General features: G+C 34.1%; 1 protein-coding gene across 1 annotated transcript in view; it reads right to left on the bottom strand.

Annotated features, from left to right (window-relative positions):
- Positions 1 to 9929: 9929 nt before the first annotated feature.
- The window catches only part of LOC110032282 (FGGY carbohydrate kinase domain-containing protein), a 56254-nt gene continuing 45357 nt past the window's right edge, over positions 9930 to 20826 (bottom strand). Inside the window, exons 13-15 of the mRNA XM_020735858.1 lie at positions 15452 to 15524; positions 15250 to 15377; positions 9930 to 10206 (exon numbers count right to left, since the gene is read on the bottom strand). Of these exons, the coding sequence (XP_020591517.1) occupies positions 10078 to 10206; positions 15250 to 15377; positions 15452 to 15524 (330 nt within the window). The 3' untranslated portion in view covers positions 9930 to 10077. The remainder of the gene's footprint in view (positions 10207 to 15249; positions 15378 to 15451; positions 15525 to 20826) is intronic.

Raw genomic sequence — 20826 nt, 5'->3', positions numbered from 1 at the left:
TACATAGGAAAAGCCTTTGAATGTAAAATATAATCATATACGAAAGATAAACTATGATATCTTTTTCATTGATTAATACATTATTTTTAATTAATTATTCTTGCTAAGAGGCCTATACTTTATCCTTCTATTTTCCTTTCTTTTTCAAACTCTATTCCTGATTTATGATTTGATTGTTTGCTTGTCATTTGTTATTAAAGTTTAACTCTTAAATCTTTGAACTAAGATGTTGGACAAAGGATGACTTCTGAAGCTCAGGTCGTGAATAAAATTATACAAGATTTCCATAGCTTCAACTAATTTATTAAACTCAAGAATTGGTACTTGCTCATGTCTATTAAAAGTAAATTGAAACTTTATGCTTTTTTCGTTTCACATATTTATGCCTATAGCTAATTGCCCTTTGCCTAAATTTTCTGATGTTACAAACTCCTACGTCGCTATTATGAAATTTATATGATAAAAGTAATTTGCACGGCCTATGGCTCACAAGTTTAATATCTTAAACTATGATTATGTTTTATTTTTATGACATTGAAAGATTTTTTTTTTTTGTATGTGCAGTAGTAAATTTTTCAAACATATTGTCGATTTTTTTATAAAATTTTTATTATCTTTCTTATTTTTCAAGCTATTTTAAAATAGCCTATTTTCTACAATTCTTTGTGCAATATGATTCCACGGGTCCTTGACAATTATGTTTTGATGACACTTTTTGGTGTATAAAATTATGTGGCTGAGTTTGACCGATTGCATTGCTAGAGGGTTACCGATCAAACAAAGGTCGAGCTAGAAACTAGATGGCCAGTAAACATATAATGACTATTATTTGATCATATCTATTCATTCTAACATCTTCTTTTGTTGTACAGACCACTAACCCACCACCAACTACCCTCCATCAACACCACACTTTCACAATTATAGACTTTGGGATCTAGAGAGGCTGCTAAGAAGAATGTAAGAGAGAATGTGGTTTAGGATATCACCAACTACTCTAGTAAGGGAATTACTGGATATTCGAACTCACCCTAGCAAATTTTGGTTTTAGTGTGCTACAAAATTTCTAGCTGGGTAAATAATGGATACTAAGAACTCCTGCTTGAATTTATGATTTTTACAATTCTTTTGAAACTTTTGCTTGTGTTAAGTTTATAGCTTTACATGGTGAATATGTATTTGTCAGTTTAGAAAATATTGTTTGAGTAGGAAAAACATAGATAGTGTTTGAACGGTTATACGATGTTATAAGGGAAGAACAATTTGTGGTGATTTTGGGAACTGCTACCTCAAGTGATATATATTTCTAATTCCTTGAATATAGAATTGTTTTTACGTATACATGCAGTTTTTCAGGATTTTTTTTCTCAAGAGAAAACTAGAAATTTTGCTCACAGAGGCGAGATGGTGCATTTTGCATCTCCTAGAATTATTTCCATTTATCTCCCTTATGATCAATGGCGGCCTTTATCAGTCTCTTTTTTAGTATTTCTTTTATGTTTATTTTCGTTGGCGATGATGATGAAAAGGCCGGACTTACAAGCTGCCCCAGAGCTTTGTTCTGGTTGGCGGATTTATGATGTGAAGTGTGTAAGGTGCTTGCTGAGCCAGCTGGGTTATTTATATTTCTAATCATTTGTTCTCTACTCTTAAACAAATATTATTTTACTTTTTTTTTAGCTTGAGAGCTTTTGAAGGATAATGATGTCACATTTTGAAATGATTTGTAGGATTTCTTGTTTGAAATGGTGCACTCTTAAAGAAGAATTAGTGGTAAAGATTGAAATGTAGAAGGTAACATCTGAGACTATGATTATGGTTCTATCACCTAGTATAACATCTTGGAACTTATTTCTAATTTTAAAATTTGAGAATATTGTTTTTAAATGTGTTTTTTCATTTTACATAACTACAAAAAGCTTTATGAGCTGTGCTTTTATATTACTTATAATTTTTAGAGGAGTTATCCTAAATTTAAGTGGGGCGAGGGTGGGCCACCCTCAACCACTCTTTCATTTCTCCTTTGAGTACTAGTGTTTGTGAAACTGCATATGCGTGTTATAAATAGTCAATGCTTTTTTAGTGTTATTTTTTACTTGAGCCATTGAGATTTGCTAGTTGTGATCCCTTAATTTAATGTACTTAGGTGTGAACTACTGCTTTTTGAAATTAAATCCTTGTTGTTGTGATTTATCATATACTATTTTTTTCTTAACTCACGCACACTAAAATGTGCTAGTAGGCCTTGAACACAAGATCTTATTCTTTAAGACCAACTGCTCAACCATTAGTCCAAATTAGACCACTCGATCATTCAAACAATTTATTATATATTTATTAAATCACATGAGCAAGGATTTAATTTCTTAAGAGCAAACTAGAAATTGTGCTCATGAAGGCGAGAGGGTAAATTTTACATCTCCTAGAACTATATCCAATTATCCCCCTTATGATCAATGGCAACCCTTATTGGTCTCTTTTTTAGTATCCATCTTATGTTTATTTTCGCTGGCGATGATGATGAAAAGGCCGGACTTACAAGCTGCACCAGAGCTTTCTTCTGGTTGGCGGCAGTATGATGTGAAATGTGTAAGGTGCTTGCTGAGCCAACTGGTTTATTTATATTTCTTATCATTTGTTCTTGACTTTTAAATAATTATTATTTATCTTTTTTTTTTATAGCCTGAGAGCTTTTGAATGATAATGACGTTACATTGTGAAATGATTTGCAGGATTTCTTGTTTGAATTGGTGCACCCTTAAAAAAGAATTAGTGGTAGAGATTGAAAGTGCAGAAAGTAACATCTGAGACCATGATTATGGTTCCATCAACTAGTATAGCATCCATCTCACATAAGCGTTTTAGTTACCTGGAAGTAATTTCTAATTTTAAAATTTGATATTATTGTTTTTAAATGTGTTTTAATATTTACATAACTACAAGAAGCTTTATGAGCTGAGTTTTTATATTACATATAATTTTTAGAGGGTTTATCCTAAATTTAAGTGGGGCGAGGGTGAGTCACCCTCAACCACTCTTTAATTTGTTCTTTGAGTACTAGTGTGTGTGAAACTTCATATGCGTGTTATAAATAGTTCAATGCTTTTTAATGTTATTTTTTACTTGAGCCATTTAGGTTTGTTACTTGTGATCCATTAAACCTAATGTACTTATGTGTGAGCTACTCCTATTTTTTGAAATTAAATCATTGTTGATGTGCTTTGTTATATACTGTTTTTTTTTTCCCAAGTCACACAGTAAAATGTGTAGGAGGCCCTGAACACGAGATTTTATAGTTTGAAACCAACTGCTCAACCATTAGGCCAAATTAGAGGCACTCAATCATTCAAATAATGTATTATATGTTTATTAAATCTCAATAGAAGGATTTAATTTCTTAAGAGCAAACGAGAAAATTGTGCTCACAAAGTTGGGAGCGTAAATTTTACATCTCCTAGAGCTATATCCCATTATCTCCTTTATGATCAATGTTTGCCCTTATAAGTCTCATTTTTAGCATTTCTCTTATGTTTATTTTAACTGGCGATGATGATGAAAAGGCCGGACTTACAAGCTGCCCTAGAGCTTTGTTCTGGTTGGCGGCAGTATGATGTGCAGTGTGCAAGGTACTTGCTGAGCCAGCTAGGTTATTTATATTTCTAATCATATGTTCTTGACTTTTAAATAAATATTATGTATCTTCTTTTTTATTTTTACCTTGAGAGCTTTTGAAAGATAATGTTGTCACATTGTGAAATGATCTGTAGGATTTTTTGTTTGAATTGGTGAACGCTTAAAGAAGAATTAGTGGTAGAGATTGAAAGTGCAGAAGGTAACATCTGAGACCATGATTATGGTTCCATCACCTAGTAAACATCTATCTGACATAAGCATTTGAGTTACTTGGAACTTATTTCATATTATTGTTTTTAAATGTGTTTTTATATTTTACATAACTATAAGAAGCTTTATGAGCTGAGATTTTATATTACATATAATTTTTAGAGGGTTTATCCTAAATTTAAGTGGGTCGAGGGTGAGCTACCCTCAACCACTCTTACATTTCTCCTTTGAGCACTAGTGTGTGTGAAATTGCATGTGTGTGTTATAAATAGTTCAATGTTTTTTGAGTGTTATTTTTTGCTTGAGCCATTGAGGTTTGCTAGTTGTGATCCATTAAAGCTAATGTACTTAGGATTGAGCCACTTCTGTTTTTTGAATTTAAATCCTTGCTAGTGTGATTTGTTTTATACTGTTTTTTTCCTCAACTCACGCACACTAAATTGTGCTAGGAGGCCTTGAACACAAGATTTTATAATTTGAGACACCACTAGGCCAAATTAGAGACATTCAATCATTCAAATAATTTATTATATATTTATTAAATCACACCAGCAAGGATTTAATTTCTTAGAGTAAACTAGAATTTGTGCTTACAAAGGGGAGGGTAAATTTTACATCTCCTAGAACTATATCAATTTATCTCCCTTATGATTATTGGCAGCCATTATCAGTCTCTTTTTTAGTATTTCTTTTATGTTTATTTTCGTTGGCGATGATGATGAAAAGGCCGGACTTACAAGCTGCCCCAGAGCTTTGTTCTGGTTGGCGGCGGTATGATGTGAAGTGTTTAAGGTGCTTGCTGAGTCAGCTGGGTTATTTATATTTCTAATCATATGTTCTTGACTTGTAAATAAATATTATTTATCTCTTTTTTTTTAGCTTTAGAGCTTTTGAAGCATAATGGTGTCGCGTTGTGAAATTATATGTAGGATTTAATTAGTGGTAGGGATTGAAAGTGCAGAAGGTAACATTTGAGACCATGATTATGGTTCCATCACCTAGTATAACATCTTTCTGGCATAAGCATTTGAGTTACTTGGAACTTATTTTTAATTTTACAATTTGATATTATTGTTTTTAAATGTGTTTTTGTATTTTACATAACTACAAGAAGCTTTATGAGCTGAGCTTTTATATTACATATAATCTTTAGAGTGTTTATTCTAAATTTAAGTGGGGCGAGGGTGGGCCACCCTCAACTACTCTTTCATTTCTTCTTTGAGTATTAATGTGTGTGAAATTGCAATTGCGTGTTATAAATAGTTCAATGCTTTTTAGTGTTATTTTTAACTTGAGACATTGAGGTTTGCTAGTTGTGATCCATTAAACCTAATGTACTTAACGTGTGTGCTGCTCGTAATTTGTAATCAAATCCTTGCCGATTTGATTTGTTATATACTGTTATTTTTTTTTTCTTAACTCACGCACACCAAAATGTGCAAGGAGGCCTTAAACACAAGATTTTATAGTTTGAGACCAAGTGCTCAACCATTAGGCCAAATTATAGACACTTAATCATTCAAACAATTTATTATATTTTTATTAAGTCACATTAACAAAGATTTAATTTCTTAAGAGCATAGCAGAAATTGTGCTCACAAAGGCGAGAGTGTAAATTTTACGTGGTCTAGAAGTATGTCCATTTATCTCCCTTATGACCAATGGTAGCCTTTATCAATTTCTTTTTTAGTATTTTTTTATGTTTATTTTTGTTGGAGATGATGATGAAAAAGTCGGACTTACAAGCTGCCCCAGAGCTTTGTTTTGGTTTGCGACAATATGACGTGAAGTGTGTAAGGTAGCTGGGTTATTTATATTTCAAATTATATGTTCTTTACTCTTAAATAAATATTTTTTATCTTTTGTTTTTCTAGCTTGAGAGCTTTTGAAGGATAATGAAATGATTTGTAGGATTTTTTCTTTAAATTGGTGCACTTTTAAAGAAGAATTAGTGGTAGAGTTTGAATGTGCAGAAGGTAACAATTGAGACCATGATTATGGTTCCATCACCCAACATAACATCTAGCTAACATAAGCATTTGAGTTACCTGGGAATTATTTCTAATTTTAAAATTTGATGTTATTTTTTTTAAATGTGTTTTTATATTTTACATAACTACATGAAGCTTTATGAGATGAGCTTTTATATTACATATAATTTTTATAGGGTTTTTCCTACATAAGTGGGGCTAGGGTGAGCCACCCTCAACCACCAATTCATTTATCCTTTGAGTACTAGTGTTTGTTAAACTGCATTTGCGTGTTATAAATAATTCAATGCTTTTTTAACATTATTTTTTACTTGAGCCATTGAGTTTTGCTAGTTATGATCCATTAAACCTAATGTGCTTAGGCCTTGAACACAAGATTTTATAGTTTGAAACCAACTGCTCGACCATTCGGTCAAATTAGAGACATTAACTCAAGCAATTTATTTATATTTTTCTTGAATTAGCATTTCTTTGTGGTACTATTTTTTTTTTCTCGCAAAATATACTGCTCTTTGATATTTTCTTTATTTTTAAAGCAGATAAATGGGAGCATTGCCATAGAGTTATGGGTTATATGTTATATATTCTTGTTTGCAATTATCGCAATTTGAATGTATCCAATTGTGAAATTTTAAGGCTTGTTCACCAACCACCCTCGTCGCTTTCTTTTTACCCTATGGATATAGGATATCTAAAATCATGATTTTTGTTTTGTTATTTCAATGTTTATATCCCTATTTAGTATCTTATATGCACGATGAATCAGATATTGAGCTTAGGTTTGCAAACGAACGAGCATTCGATGAGCTACTTGTAACTTAGTTCAAGAAGAACTCGTTTATGTCAAATGAGTTTGAACAATTTTATGACTAATTGATAGTTAAATGAATAAGTTTGTATAGGTGCTTGTTCGACTCATTTATGCTCATGAATAGTATCGTTAAAAGCGTACATCATGCATAATTGACACACGGATGGGTGTACCCCCAAAATAGGCTATTTATGAAGAGGAATTACGTCTGCCCGGCCACCTGAAACGTCATGCGATCAGCAGCACCGACTACAAGTGAATTTGCATCGAATAAAAGGATACCTATAAAAGGATTCACACCCGACCCGAGAGGCTCTCATCAATTAGACAAGTCAGTTGATGTGTATTTAATAATCAAGTTATATAGGAGCCCTACACTTAACAAATATGGTACAAGTAACTTATATATTTACAACAAGACAACAAATCTGGCAAGCCTGTATTCCATTGATTTCCTAGAAGAGAGGTGAGTGGCACTTAACCTCTTAATAACCTCTAAAAAAACCCTCTCAAATAATATCTACGGTTCCACTTCAATAACCTCCAATGTTTCACTTTTACTTTTTTTTGATGATACATGTACTACTGTTTTTCAATAATCAATGCAAATCTAGCCTCAAAATTTTGTTCAAATGTAAGTTAAAAAGTTCATCAACCATTGAGTGATGATAGTCTAGAATTGATGTCATTTACTAACAAAATTAAAAAATAAATAAATGCGAAACCATATTGTTATTTTTAGGCCTTCAGGCTAACAAAATCAAATGATGAAACTTAATTGTAGTTAAGTCTTGAAGATTTAATTTTTCAATTAAAACAGAGATTCAAATGCACACCACTTAATTTTTACATATTTAGATACCTAAAACCTAAACTTCAACATTTACATAACCGATCAACTCTCATAGCATCTTACCTACGCATGCATTTCACTTTTTAAAAATTAAAATGATCGTATTTTTAATTTCATATGAAATTTAGGTGGTGGTACAAACTAAAGTTTTAAGTGGTAAATATGTAAATACACATAAATCGGGTGGTGTATGCAAATGCTAAAAAATTAAAAAAAAAAATTATGTCTAGAGTCGTGCTGTCTGTAAATTCAGGACAAGTTTGTGATCAATTTTTAATATTTCATAAAAGCACTAAAAAGCACCAAATTTAAAATAAGTGTGGTGAAAAGGATCAGCAAGGATAGATAAGCGGTAGACTAGTAGAGGAGAAATATTTGCCTACAGAAATTATACACAAAGTTGCGTGCATTTTAGGTTATTCGAAAGGTATAATTAAATTACATTTATACCCCCTTGCAATTCTTCATGTAACCTAATCGTAACCTAATTGCACAATCTGAATAACCTAAAATGTAAGCAACTCTGCGTACCGCTTGTTCGGCTCATTTATGCTCATGAATAGTATTGTTAAAAGCATACATCATGCATAATTGACACACGGATGGGGTGTACCCCCAAAATAGGCTATTTATGAAGAGGAATTACATCTGCCCGGCCACCGTCATGCGATCAGCAGCACCGACTACAAGTGAGTTTGCATCGAATAAAAGGATACCTATAAAAGGACTCACACCCGACCCGAGAGGCTCTCACCAATCAGACAAGTCAGTTGATGTGTATTTAATAATCAAGTTATATAGGAGCCCTACACTTAACAAATATGGTACAAGTAACTTATATATTTACAACAAGACAACAAATCTGGCAAGCCTGTATTCCATTGATTTCCTAGAAGAGAGGTGAGTGGCACTTAACCTCTTAATAACCTCTAAAAAACCCTCTCAAATAACATCTACGGTTCCACTTCAATAACCTCCATTGTTTCACTTTTACTTTTTTTAGGTTGGCCCTATATAACACATATGATGATATATTAGTAGATTGCGCATGTAGAGCTAACAACATACTTCGTATGGAATAATTTCTCTCAAAACAGCTTAGTTTTGTGTGCAACGTTTAAACTAAAACAACGGACGGTTTAGTTTTTGTGATAAGACAACAAATGACAAGTTTGCCTCAACCTATATCGAAGCTCCTACAAGCCTTCCAAATTTACAATTGGAATACATGTACTACTGTTTTTCAATAATCAATGCAAATCTAGCCTCAAAATTTTGTTCAAATGTAAGTTAAAAAGTTCATCAACCATTGAGTGATGATAGTCTAGAATTGATGTCATTTACTAACAAAATTAAAAAATAAATAAATGCGAAACCATATTGTTATTTTTAGGCCTTCAGGCTAACAAAATCAAATGATGAAACTTAATTGTAGTTAAGTCTTGAAGATTTAATTTTTCAATTAAAACAGAGATTCAAATGCACACCACTTAATTTTTACATATTTAGATACCTAAAACCTAAACTTCAACATTTACATAACCGATCAACTCTCATAGCATCTTACCTACGCATGCATTTCGCTTTTTTAAAATTAAAATGATGGTATTTTTAATTTCATATGAAATTTAGGTGGTAGTACAAACTAAAGTTTAAGTGGTAAATATGTAAATAAACATAAATCGGGTGGTGTGTATGCAAATGCTAAAAAAAAAAAAATCATGTTTAGAGTCGTGTGCTCTGTGTAAATTCAGTACAAGTATTTGATCCACTTATAATACTTTAAAAAAACGCCAAATTTAAACAAAACGTGGTGAAAAGGATCAACAAGGATCGGCGGTAGACAAGTGGAAGAGAAATATTTGCGTACGGAAAGCATACACAAAGTTGCGTGCATTTTAGGTTATTCGAAGTACAATTAGGTTACACTTATACCCCTTTGCAATTCTTCATGTAACCTAATCGTAACCTAATGCACCATCTGAATAACCTAAAATGTAAGCAACTCTGCGTACGCTTTTCGTACGCAAATATTTCTTAAGTTTTCTTTTTTTTTTTTTGTTAGTATTATGAAACTTTATATTTTACATATTTCATCATTTAAAAAAAAATAAAATTGAGAAAAAAATAAAATATTATTTTCAAAAGCACCCAAATTCTATATCCACCATATTTCCCCTCCAAATCTTATTCATCAAAGAAAGCACCAAACTTCAATTCAGCAACACAGAATTTTTTCTTCTTAATTCCTGACCGCAGACAAAAGGAAGATTTACATCCATGCCACTCAATTCTTATGTATTTACAAATCTAACACCCAAACATTAATTTTTACATGTATATATTTGTATTTGACTTCTAAAAGTTCAAAAATGATTTTTTTTTGTGATAAAAACAAATTGGGATGGTTAAAATGTAAAAATAGAGTTTAGGTGTTAGACATGTACGTGCATAGAAATTGAGTGGTCTGTACGTAAACCGAAACCAAAAAAGAAAACTTCAACAATTAGTGTGGCAACTTTTCTTGCTGCTACAGCCATGGAGTCATAGGAAAGGGAGGCAGCCATGGTTATACTTGCCTATTGCTGCTGCATGGCTTCAAGCATCATCGATCTATAGGAAAGCTGCTGCTCATACAGAGATCTGAATATCCGATACTTGGCATCGTGATACTTCTTCACGCTTGGAACATCTGAAGGATGGATGACCTGCCATGCCACACTTCAGAATCCACCTCACTACATTTAATAATGTGCAGAAATGAAATTTTAGATGTGTGAGAAGTTGCGAGGGAAATTGCATTACTCTGACTAACAATTTTTATTAATGCAATTTTGAAATATAAAAGAATGCCAAATTTGATTGGAAAGGGAAATATTATTTTGTCGGTGCTCATTAAAAAAGAAAGATGTGTTAGAATATGTTGAAATTCCCTCTCTCTCTCTCTCTCTCTCTCTCTCTCTCTCTCTCTCTCTCTCTCTCTCTCTCTCTCTCTCTCTCTCTCTCTCTCTAAATGAACGAAAAAATTTTGAAATATAAAAGAATGCCAAATTTGATTGGAAAGGGAAATATTATTTTGTCGGTGCTCATTAAAAAAGAAAGATGTGTTAGAATATGTTGAAATTCCCTCTCTCTCTCTCTCTCTCTCTCTCTCTCTCTCTCTCTCTCTCACACACACACACACACACTATAAATGAACGAAAACATTAGGAGATCTAAAGGTCCAGAAGGAAGAGGGCATTACAAAATCTGTCAACAAGAGGTGATTAACCCACTACTCGATAGTCCAGCGTTAATCTGTCAACAGGAGTTCCTCGCCAGGGATTGAGAGTCGACACAGCCAGACTAGATCAACCAGTTGGTAATGTCGACTAAAACTGGCCGAACCCTTACAAGCTCAACCGACCGATGATGCCAACTAACTAGCCGGCTGAACATCAACACCGAGCCCAAGCCAAATTAGCTGATCAGTCGGCCAAGCTAGAGTGTAGCCAAGCAATAGGCTCATATATGAAAAATAATAGGAATACCCTAAACAATTCCCATTAAAGTAGAAACAAAAATATAGCATTAACATATTGTACTCTTCCCTTATAAATAGAAAGATCATTTCATGAGTAGGAAAGGACGTATTATTGTTAATTATTGTTCACTCTCTCTATCTCATGCTCTACTTTCTTACGCTCTATTCCTTATGTTGTGATTCATGGACAAATTAGAACTAACAATCTAAAAGATACAGTGAGAGCGGATCATGCGACAAATAAGAAGAGAAGTAACACACGAAGAGGATACAACAAAGACACTGATAATACATAGTGCACAAGAGAGTTTGTGAACCAACAGATCCAGAAGCTAAAGAATCAAATGTTCGATGTCCTTTCAGAGGCACCAACTCGAGGAGAGAGCAGCATCCTCGAAGGGAAGGGTCGGCACGCAACTGTCGAAAAGCCCTATTAGCCCTAAAAAGAGGAGACTCGATACTTCGATAGTGCTAGATCGACATCGAATGACCCACAATGATTTGGGTGTATTGGGGCATCCCGACATCCAGAGAATGCATTCTTTCGACAAATCTCAGAGGATGAGCCCCGAGATAGATTCAAAACCCAACACTAGAGTTCTAGAAGGGCAGGAACCAACCACAGCCTTTTACGAGTCGACTGTGTGTCTACTGAGCATCACTGATGTGCTGAAATTTCATCTCTTCTTTAAAATACAGATGGAATTGGCCCTCATGTGGTTCAATGCATTGTTGCTCGGAGTGATCGTATTGTTCGCTGACTTCAAATGAATGTTTGTGGGGCAGTTTGCAGGCACACAAAAGCCTAGAAGAATTCGTAGGCCCTCCTATAGATCCGATAAGGACAAAATGAAAGCCTTCGCTCCTGTTGGAAGAGGGAGATTTGGAGCTGGTAGCTCACACCATCCTAGCTCAAGAGCTAAAGAAAGAAACTTTTCAGTACGTTTTCGATCTGCAGCGACCGAAGACACTAGCCGAGTTGTTAGAGATGACCAACAACCAGATCTTGACCGAGGAATTCAACTCCCTTGCATCATTCAGAATCAAGCAAACCAACCGTCATCCACCAAAAAGAACCGACCATGGAGAAAACTGGGAGCCAAGACACAATCCTCACCGCTCAGCTCAAACTCGTCTTGAAGACCTATGAATTCACTTGAAATACCGAATGACAAAGAGAGTGTACCGCTGAGGGAGTCAGGCACGTATCCGGCCTAGCGCCCTGCTAAACAATGAGAATATGTTATCGTTCCAACCCTTATTTTTTGTTGTTAACTTCATAAAAAGTTAAATAATTTTTTTCTAATTTTGCACATGATCCTAGGTTCAACCGACTATAAGAGAACTTGAGGAGTTCAAGCAAGAGATCGTCGAGGTTCGACCAACACTCGGAAAACTTGAACCAACCCACCAATTGTGGTTTCACACGAGCAACAAAACCAACAACAACGCACGACGTCCAATCGGTAAAAATTTTTAAAACCAACAACACATGACATCTGATCGGTAAAGATTTTCCGAAACCGACAATGAAAAATAAACATTCAATCAATTAAAATTATCTAAATTCGACCGACAACGAAGATTAACGTATGATCGACAAAATGCACAAGAATCGACTCATAATGCTTGTGCATCATAAAAACTTATCTAAAGTGGGTCAAGCTCTGGGTGTGATTACGTAACCATTAGCGACAAGATCTGCGGTGGGTAACGTACGAATCACACCGATAGTAAGTCTCAATACTTACCCTAGCAAAAGCTGGGACAAAATTCACTTAATATAGCTAGAGTAATGTGCGGTCCGTCAAAGGCGATGACTTAATCGAGCGACAGAGATATGAGAAGTGTAAAACTTGAGCTAGGCGATGACTATGCAAAACCAACCAAAGTCATCCTTTAAAAAAGCCAATCCATCAATAATCACAAAAATTTATCACCAGAAAAATAAAATAAATGGTAAAGGTAAAGCACAAGAAAAACTAAGATGACAACAGACCGAAAAATTTATTTTATTTTATGATTGAAAACCCAAAAGAAATTCTCTACATTCCTTTATAAAGAATTTCACATACGTTTCTTTACAAGCATTCGAAAAGAAAAGGAAAAAAGTTCTCTTTGTATAGACGAATTCAAAGATGAGTCAAACATTTTAAGACCTCACATCATCTTCAACGCTATCTCCTCTTCCTCTCCCTTCTCCTAGTTTGAAAGTAATGTAGCAAATTTATCCAAATTGGCCCACTCAGGGGAGACCAGTTTCGCCTTTATCATCCGACCGATGGCTAAGGATGCTCCTACCCTGAGTTGTGCAGTGAGAAGTTCCACCTACCGGGGGTGGGAAGAAAGCTCAATGACAAACTAATCAGACGTCTTATAAATTTTATGCTTCTCTTTTAAAGGCCAACATTCTGAGTCATAGAGAATTGCAGGTCCCACCATAATCTTATAATTTTTTTTTTTTTTACATTTAAGCAGTATTTTTCTATCACACAACAAACCTATGCATTCCTCCACTTCAACCATCCAACTTGAATTCTATTAATAGCATCTTCATCTATATCACCATCACTTTAACAATAGACCCTGGATATCTAAAACGATCACTCCTTTTTAATGATTTGATCACCCATTATTACAACCTCATTACTAGATCTACTATTACTAAAATAACATTTCATGTATTTAGTTTTAGATCTACTCAGACGAAAGCCTTTACTTTAAAGTTGACTGCCATAATTTAATTTTTTTCTGAACTCTCTCGTATTTTCCACAAGAAGGATATCATTAGCGAAAATCATATACCAAGGTACAACTTCTTATAAATGTCCAGTAAGAACATCCATATCTAAAGCAAAAGAATATGGACTTAAAGTCGATCCCTGATGTAATTCAACTGAAATAGAAAAATACTTATCAATCCTCCTTTTGCTCAAACATAAGTAACAACTATAGTATACATATATTTGATGACTTGAATATAAATAATATTAATATATTTCTTTTCTAGAACCCTCCAAAGTGCTTCTCTTGGAATTTTATCATAAACTTTTTCTAAATCATCAAAAATCATATGCAGATCATTCTTATTCTCTCTTAATTTCCATCAAACCTTTCAATAAATGTATAGTTGTAATAGTAGAGACATGAATCCAAACTGATTTTGAGAAATTTGTATCACATCATAACCTATGTTCAATTACTCTCTCACATAACTTCAATTTAATACATTAACTTAATTCATGTATAATTTGTATGCTCTTGTGCATCCCCTTTATTTTTAAAAATAGGAACTATCGACTATTTTCTCCACTTATCAGACATCTTTTTAATTTTTAAAATATAGTAAAAAATTTAGTAAGCCACAAATTTTCAAAATCTCCTAAACATTTTCATACTTCTATTTGAATACTATCAGGTCCTACTATTTTTCCACACTTTATTTTATTCAAATCCTCAACTTCCATTTTAATAATACAGTGGAAGAATTTTTTTTTTTTTGCTATTTAGGATATTAAGATTACTGAAATAGATCGTATTTCACAACCTTCAATGAAATCTTTATCAAATTATCTAACTCATCTATGTTGAATATCCTCATGTAAGTAAATATACTAAGATGATGGGTAAAAAATATAATATCTAAGGATATGAGAGAAAAAGAATGATTTGTAAAGAGAAATTAAATACCCAGAAAACACTAAACAAAAACTTAAAAAAGACCATCATAAAGAAACCCAAGTAGTTTTGATAAAGACAAATCAAGTCGACGATAATAGTAAATTTAACGTAGGATTGTTACTGGAAGAAGCAAACATATCAATAGTTGATCAGAAAATGCAATATTCTAGAACAAGAATATGAACCCAGCTATCCAATCAAAAGAAATGGACCGCTGTCTCAGGTTTCTTATCTTGCATTTTAATATTTATATCTTAAATTTTTTTACATATTTTTATTTTATAATTCCAACAATAAATTAATATATTTATAGGAACACTCAAAACAACTTTTGAGTGTTTTATTTGTTTTAAAAATAATCATATCTTAATCAAATATTACAAAAATATTTTGTTTCAAATCAAAACATAAACAAAATAAAATAAAATAAAATAAAAAATAAGAAGTAATCTTTATCGCTCTTTTAAAATTTAGATAGGTACGCGAATAGAATCTTAAACTGGCGCCAATAGCAAAGGTGGCAAATCAAACCTAAGCATTCAGTTACCTGACCCGCGGCATTTAACACGCTCATCGCATCATGAAGAGTGGGATATTTTTTAGCAGCAACAGCTCCTAAAATTGCAGAACCCAAAAGCACAGACTCGTTTTCCCTTGGGAGAATAACAGGAAAACCTGCAATATGTACAGTGTATATAACATTAACCTTTACTTAGGCCAAAAAAAAAATGGAGAAATAGCAGATTTACCAACTATATTTGCATGCTCTTGAATATACAATACGTTTTTGGCTAATCCACCACATGCAAGGAGTGTATCAATCTGCGGATAGACAGAAAATTGGAAATTATACACGAGAAACAATGGATGAACCACTGTCACCACAGTTGCAGCTATCCATAGGAAAAAAAAGCATTTTGCATCAAACTGATTCACTAAGGACTTTAAAAAACAGAAGATGAATTGAATCTGTCAGTAAACAAACCCTATCCACATCGAAGATCCAAAATAGTCCCATGACTATTAAGATGGGGCCATTTCAGTCTCAGGGTCTATAAAAGTGTCAAATTAGTCCCAAACTCTTTAGACTGTGGCTGAAATAATCCTCTGTGGTGATTATATTAGTCTATATTAAAATAGTCTGAGAAGTAAATTGAAACTTTTATAAAATCTGGGACTAAATGAATCCTTGTAAGAAGTCACAGGACTATGGACTATTTCAACACTTCATATTGCATTTATTACTTCAGGGGTTGTTAATCCCAGATATGCATTTTATTGAGTGCAGGCATACCGCTAATCGCTGTCCTCTTCATTAATATTTAAGTAAACTGTATGAAGAGAACCAAATTGTAAACTGCATCACACAGTATTTCTAGTAGAGTTGGCCAAGTAAACTCAGTTCCCTTGGAGAATAGTACAATATGCTGTATTGCACATCTTCTGGTAAACTCTAACAGGAATAAAGGTTCATTTCTTCACATTTCAATATGTTGAAATTCAGAAAAAAACAGAATTATTTTATTGATATAAAAGCGGGTATAAATAAACCATACATGAATCCTAGAATAGAAAAGATAATAAAAAGAAATAATATGAGAATGAAAGATATATCACCTAATATCTCCAATAATTAAATCAAATAACGGTTGCAGTTCCTGTAGTGTCTGTAAGTAAACGAAAAGCTCCTACAGGTAATGTTGCAAGATAAAGGAAATAACATAAAATAAGAAAGCCTAAATAGAAAAGAAAATACCTGCTATAGAAAAGAAAATAACTACTAATCTAAGGAAATAAATATAAAATAGGAAAGAAAATAACTCCTAAACGCAATGAAATAATTTATTCCGCGTGATTTCTCACTGGAATAAATTATTTCCTTGTATAACTCCTAACACTCCCCCTTAAGTTGAAACATGGTTGAAAACCTTGTTCAACTTGGATTTTAAAAATCCAAAATATGGGTGAGGAAGAACAAGGAAGAACCTGAGAGGTATAACTTGAAGTCTTTATCCCCACATTGCGATTGTTTTTATTATAGTTCTTGCAGTGTTTGTAGGTAGGAGGAAAACTCTAACAGGTAATACTACAGGGAAGTTTGCAGAGAAGTAGAAAATAACGGTTGCAGTTCCTGTAGTGTCTGTAGGTAAACGAAAAGCTCCTACAGGTAATGTTGCAAGAGAATTTGCAGGGAAATAGACAATCAACAGTAAAAGCTGCAGGGTATGACCCGTAGAAAAATAACTTAAGAGGTAGGGCTTGTTGCAGCAGAAGAAAATATCCTGAAGGAAGAATTCAGATGGAGGGCTTGTTGCAGTGAAAGTTCTGGAGGGCCTAATACAGGAAAAAGCTCCAGAGGAGGGTCTGCTGCAAAAAAAAATTCCGGAGGATTGACGAAGGAAATATTCCAGATGAGGGTCTGATGCAAGAAAAACTTTTGAAGGAGGGTTGCTGCATGAAGAATTCCGATGTAGATTGCAACTTTGTCAAATGCATTGAAGCAGATCAAGATGCATCTAATCAAGAAACAACTAAAGCATATGCTTGTTGCATATCCAACTTCATGTAATATCTTGCATCTTCCTTTCGATTCGATGGGAAAGCGTTGTAACATCAAGAAAAAAACTTCCACTGTAAAGAAGGAAACCAATGGCAGCACGTAAAAAGGCAACTACAAAAATTATCTTGGACAGGAAGATAATGACTTGAATTGGCTTCCACCACATAAGCTATCACAAAAACATCTTAACTAAATAAACCGCTGCATTGTCTATATAGAAAGTCGGTCTAATGGCATCACTGGACACTCCCCCTGCCTGGTAATATATCCACCCAACACCCTCACTATCAGAGTACCACAGATGAATTGTTATCAGAATGAGAAAGAAGAGTATAATGCATGTCGCTAGTAAGCAACGTATTATTGTGGCCTCGAGGACGAGGCACTGCATGAAATCAGAGAAGTCAGACTGCTGGAAACCAGGAAGTTGGACTGCTGCAGGGAGCAAGCATAAGAAAACAGCAGGAAGAACCTGCAAGGAACAAGCCACAAAGTCGGACAGCTGTAAAACGGAGGTTTGGCGGTGAAAAACGCGGCACGGGAAAGAAGCGACAGTTGGAGCAGATGCGGGTGGAAAATCTGCAGGGGAACTAAGCCTGGGATTTCCCCTGGAAGTCGTCGAGGGAGGTCCGCCCATACTAGAAAAAGAAAATCCCTCTCCTGTTGGCGTCCAAAGTTTTATACGGGAGTTTAATAGCTGCAGCGTCTGCGTTTGATCCCACTTCCAGGAGTATCCTTCTAAGCACAAGTCAAAGACACAGGGATTTTCCATCGAAGAGAGGATCGAGATTTTCGCATAGGTCGGGGCTTTTGTTCGATTGAGGGACGACTCAGGTCACTAATCTCTGGATTCGAAATAGTCGCAGCCCGCTAGCGGATAAGAATTGTGCTCGATTGAGGGTAGGCACAAATCACAAATCCCTGAATTCGGAACAACCGCAACCCACCAACGGATAGGATTTGTGTTAGATTAAGGGTGGGCGCAGGTCACAAATCTCTGGATTCGAAACGGGCTACAGCCCACCGATGGATAGGGATTTCCACTCAAAACGTTGGCTCCCGCCACACACAAAAGTCGCGGTTCCTAGTTCCAGTTGTTTGCAGTACCATGTTGAAATTTAGAATAATATGGAATTAAAGCGACATTCAAGAGAATTTCATTGATATGAAAACGGGTATAAATAACCCTTACATGAAGCCTAAAATAGAAAAAATAATAAAAAGAAATAATATGAAAAGGAAAGATATATCACATAATATCTTCAATAATTAAATTAAATCAATTATTTGAAGATAAAAAAAATAATATAAAATTTGTAAAGCCTAAAATAGGAAAGAAAATAACTCATAATCTAAGAAAATAAATATGAAACAGGAAAAGAAATTACTCTTTAATCCAACGAAATGATTTATTCGTCAAAATTTCTCACAAGAATAAATTATTTCCTAGTATAACTCCTACCATAATATATCGATAAATTTGTATCTTGTCCTCGCCAACTATACCAATCTTTGATACTAAGACCTTTTGTATAAAAATGACTCCTTATTTGTCGGAGAACTAAGAGCTTGAAGGATTAAATGCCATGCTATATTATAAAGTTGTGGTAAAATATATACAAAACCTCTATAAATTTAAATTTTATTTATAACCGCATCAATTGAAAACTACTTTAAAGAGACAGAACCTTAAGTCACCTATGCGGACATCAACTCCACACGAGGCAGGATCGGGAACTCCTGCCCAAATCCAGTCCATATCAATTTTTTTCCTGGATGGTTCAGGGAATTATGGATGTGTACTTTAATGATCTCTGGTGTATAGTGGTTCATAAGAGGAGTATTTGAACCAATTGCAATAGGTGTTTGGAGTTTTTGGACCGAGCAATTGCATGACCACCCAAAAAAGTCACTTTTGATGTTGCATGCGTGCTTACTTGGATATATTATTTCAACAGCCGAAATCGAGATGGAACCTGCTAAAATCATGGCTATTGTGAATTGGCCCAACCGACAATCGTTCAATTTAGCAAGTCAACTCCATGACCGGCTTCCTTTTATAAGAAATCATTAAAAATTTCGGCTTTATTGCAGCCCCGTTGATGGAGCTCCTTAAGACAGATAGATTTGCTTAATTAGAAGAGCCGCAAGCTAATTTTGACATATTGAAGAAAGATTACTCGGGCTCCTATTCTAATATTTCCAGATTTTGGTTAAATGTTTGAAATGGAATGTAAAGCATCCAATGTGGGAAGTAGAGCTGTGTTGAGTCAAGGTGGACATCCATTGCTATCTGTCAAGAGAAAATAAATGATTCCAAGTAAAATTATCTCACCTATGATAAAGATTTTTATGTTATTGTGTGATCTCTTCATAATGTGTGTCATTATATATTGATGAATCAATTCACTCATTACACTGAACACAATCAACATAAGGTGAAGAGTATACATGCTTTATAGGTGTTTTTCTCTTCTTTTAATTTGTGCTCAAGCACAAAGCTAATAGTCATAACAAAATAACTAATGTGTTGAGATGTCATCACTTTTAATCACTACTATGTAGTCCAAGGTAGTTGGTTTTGAAGTACTAAAGGAATTATATGTCACTGATGAGGACTTTCATGAGATTTAGACTCATTGCTAGGACATATTGTATGAACAGTATCACATATCCAATGATTATATGTTCTTCCAGCAAGGCGTGCATTTCTAAGGGTTCAATCAAAGAGTCTATTTTATAGGAGTATCACAATGGAAAAATGGTCAGACATTTTGAAAGGGATAAGAACCTTCGTGAAAGAGAAATTCTACTAGCCTAGATTGATACAGGTTATGAAGATGCATGTCAAGCTGTGTAAAATGTCATCTAGCTAAAACTTAAGGGTAAAACATAAGTCTCTATATGTCACTGCCTATTCCAGAGTTGCCTTGAGTGGATGTGACCATGGAATTTGTTGTGGGTCACCCATGGACCCAATGAAGCAAGGATTCGATTATTCTATGATGGTCATAGTTGCTTCTCCAATATAACACATTTCATAACTTGCCACGAAATGATTAATATTTTCCATACTACATATTTATATTTCATAGAGATATTATGCCTTCATGGTGTATCCTGAACCATCACATTAGACAAAGATGTGAATTGTTTTAGTAACTTTTGGACAACCTTATGGGACAATTTGGATACAATACTCGATTCTATTCAACATCACACCAACAAACAAATGGTTAAAAAGAAGTTGTGAATCATAGCTTAGAAAACCTCCTAAGGTTTTGTAGAAACTAATATTAGGTTGTGAAATTTGATTTTTCCTCGGATTGAATTTGCCAATAATAGATCGACTAGTTAGTCCTTAGGCTGCAACCTCTTTGAGATTGTATATGGGTGAAACCCTCTCACACCTTTAGAACTAGTGTCTCTATTGTTTTTATTACTGAGCTTAGCACTGACACAGAGGCCCGAGTTAAAGAGATTCTGAATTACATGAGCAGTTGATGAAAGAAATTTTTAAGCAGAACATCAAGTATCAGAACAAGCTAGTAAGTCCAAAAAAGT

The sequence above is a fragment of the Phalaenopsis equestris genome, unplaced genomic scaffold, assembly GCF_001263595.1.
Source record: "Phalaenopsis equestris unplaced genomic scaffold, ASM126359v1 Scaffold000906, whole genome shotgun sequence".
In the NCBI taxonomy this organism is placed as follows: Eukaryota; Viridiplantae; Streptophyta; class Magnoliopsida; order Asparagales; family Orchidaceae; genus Phalaenopsis; species Phalaenopsis equestris.
Note: the sequence above shows the minus strand (reverse complement) of the source record. Positions and strands in the feature narration are given on the sequence as shown.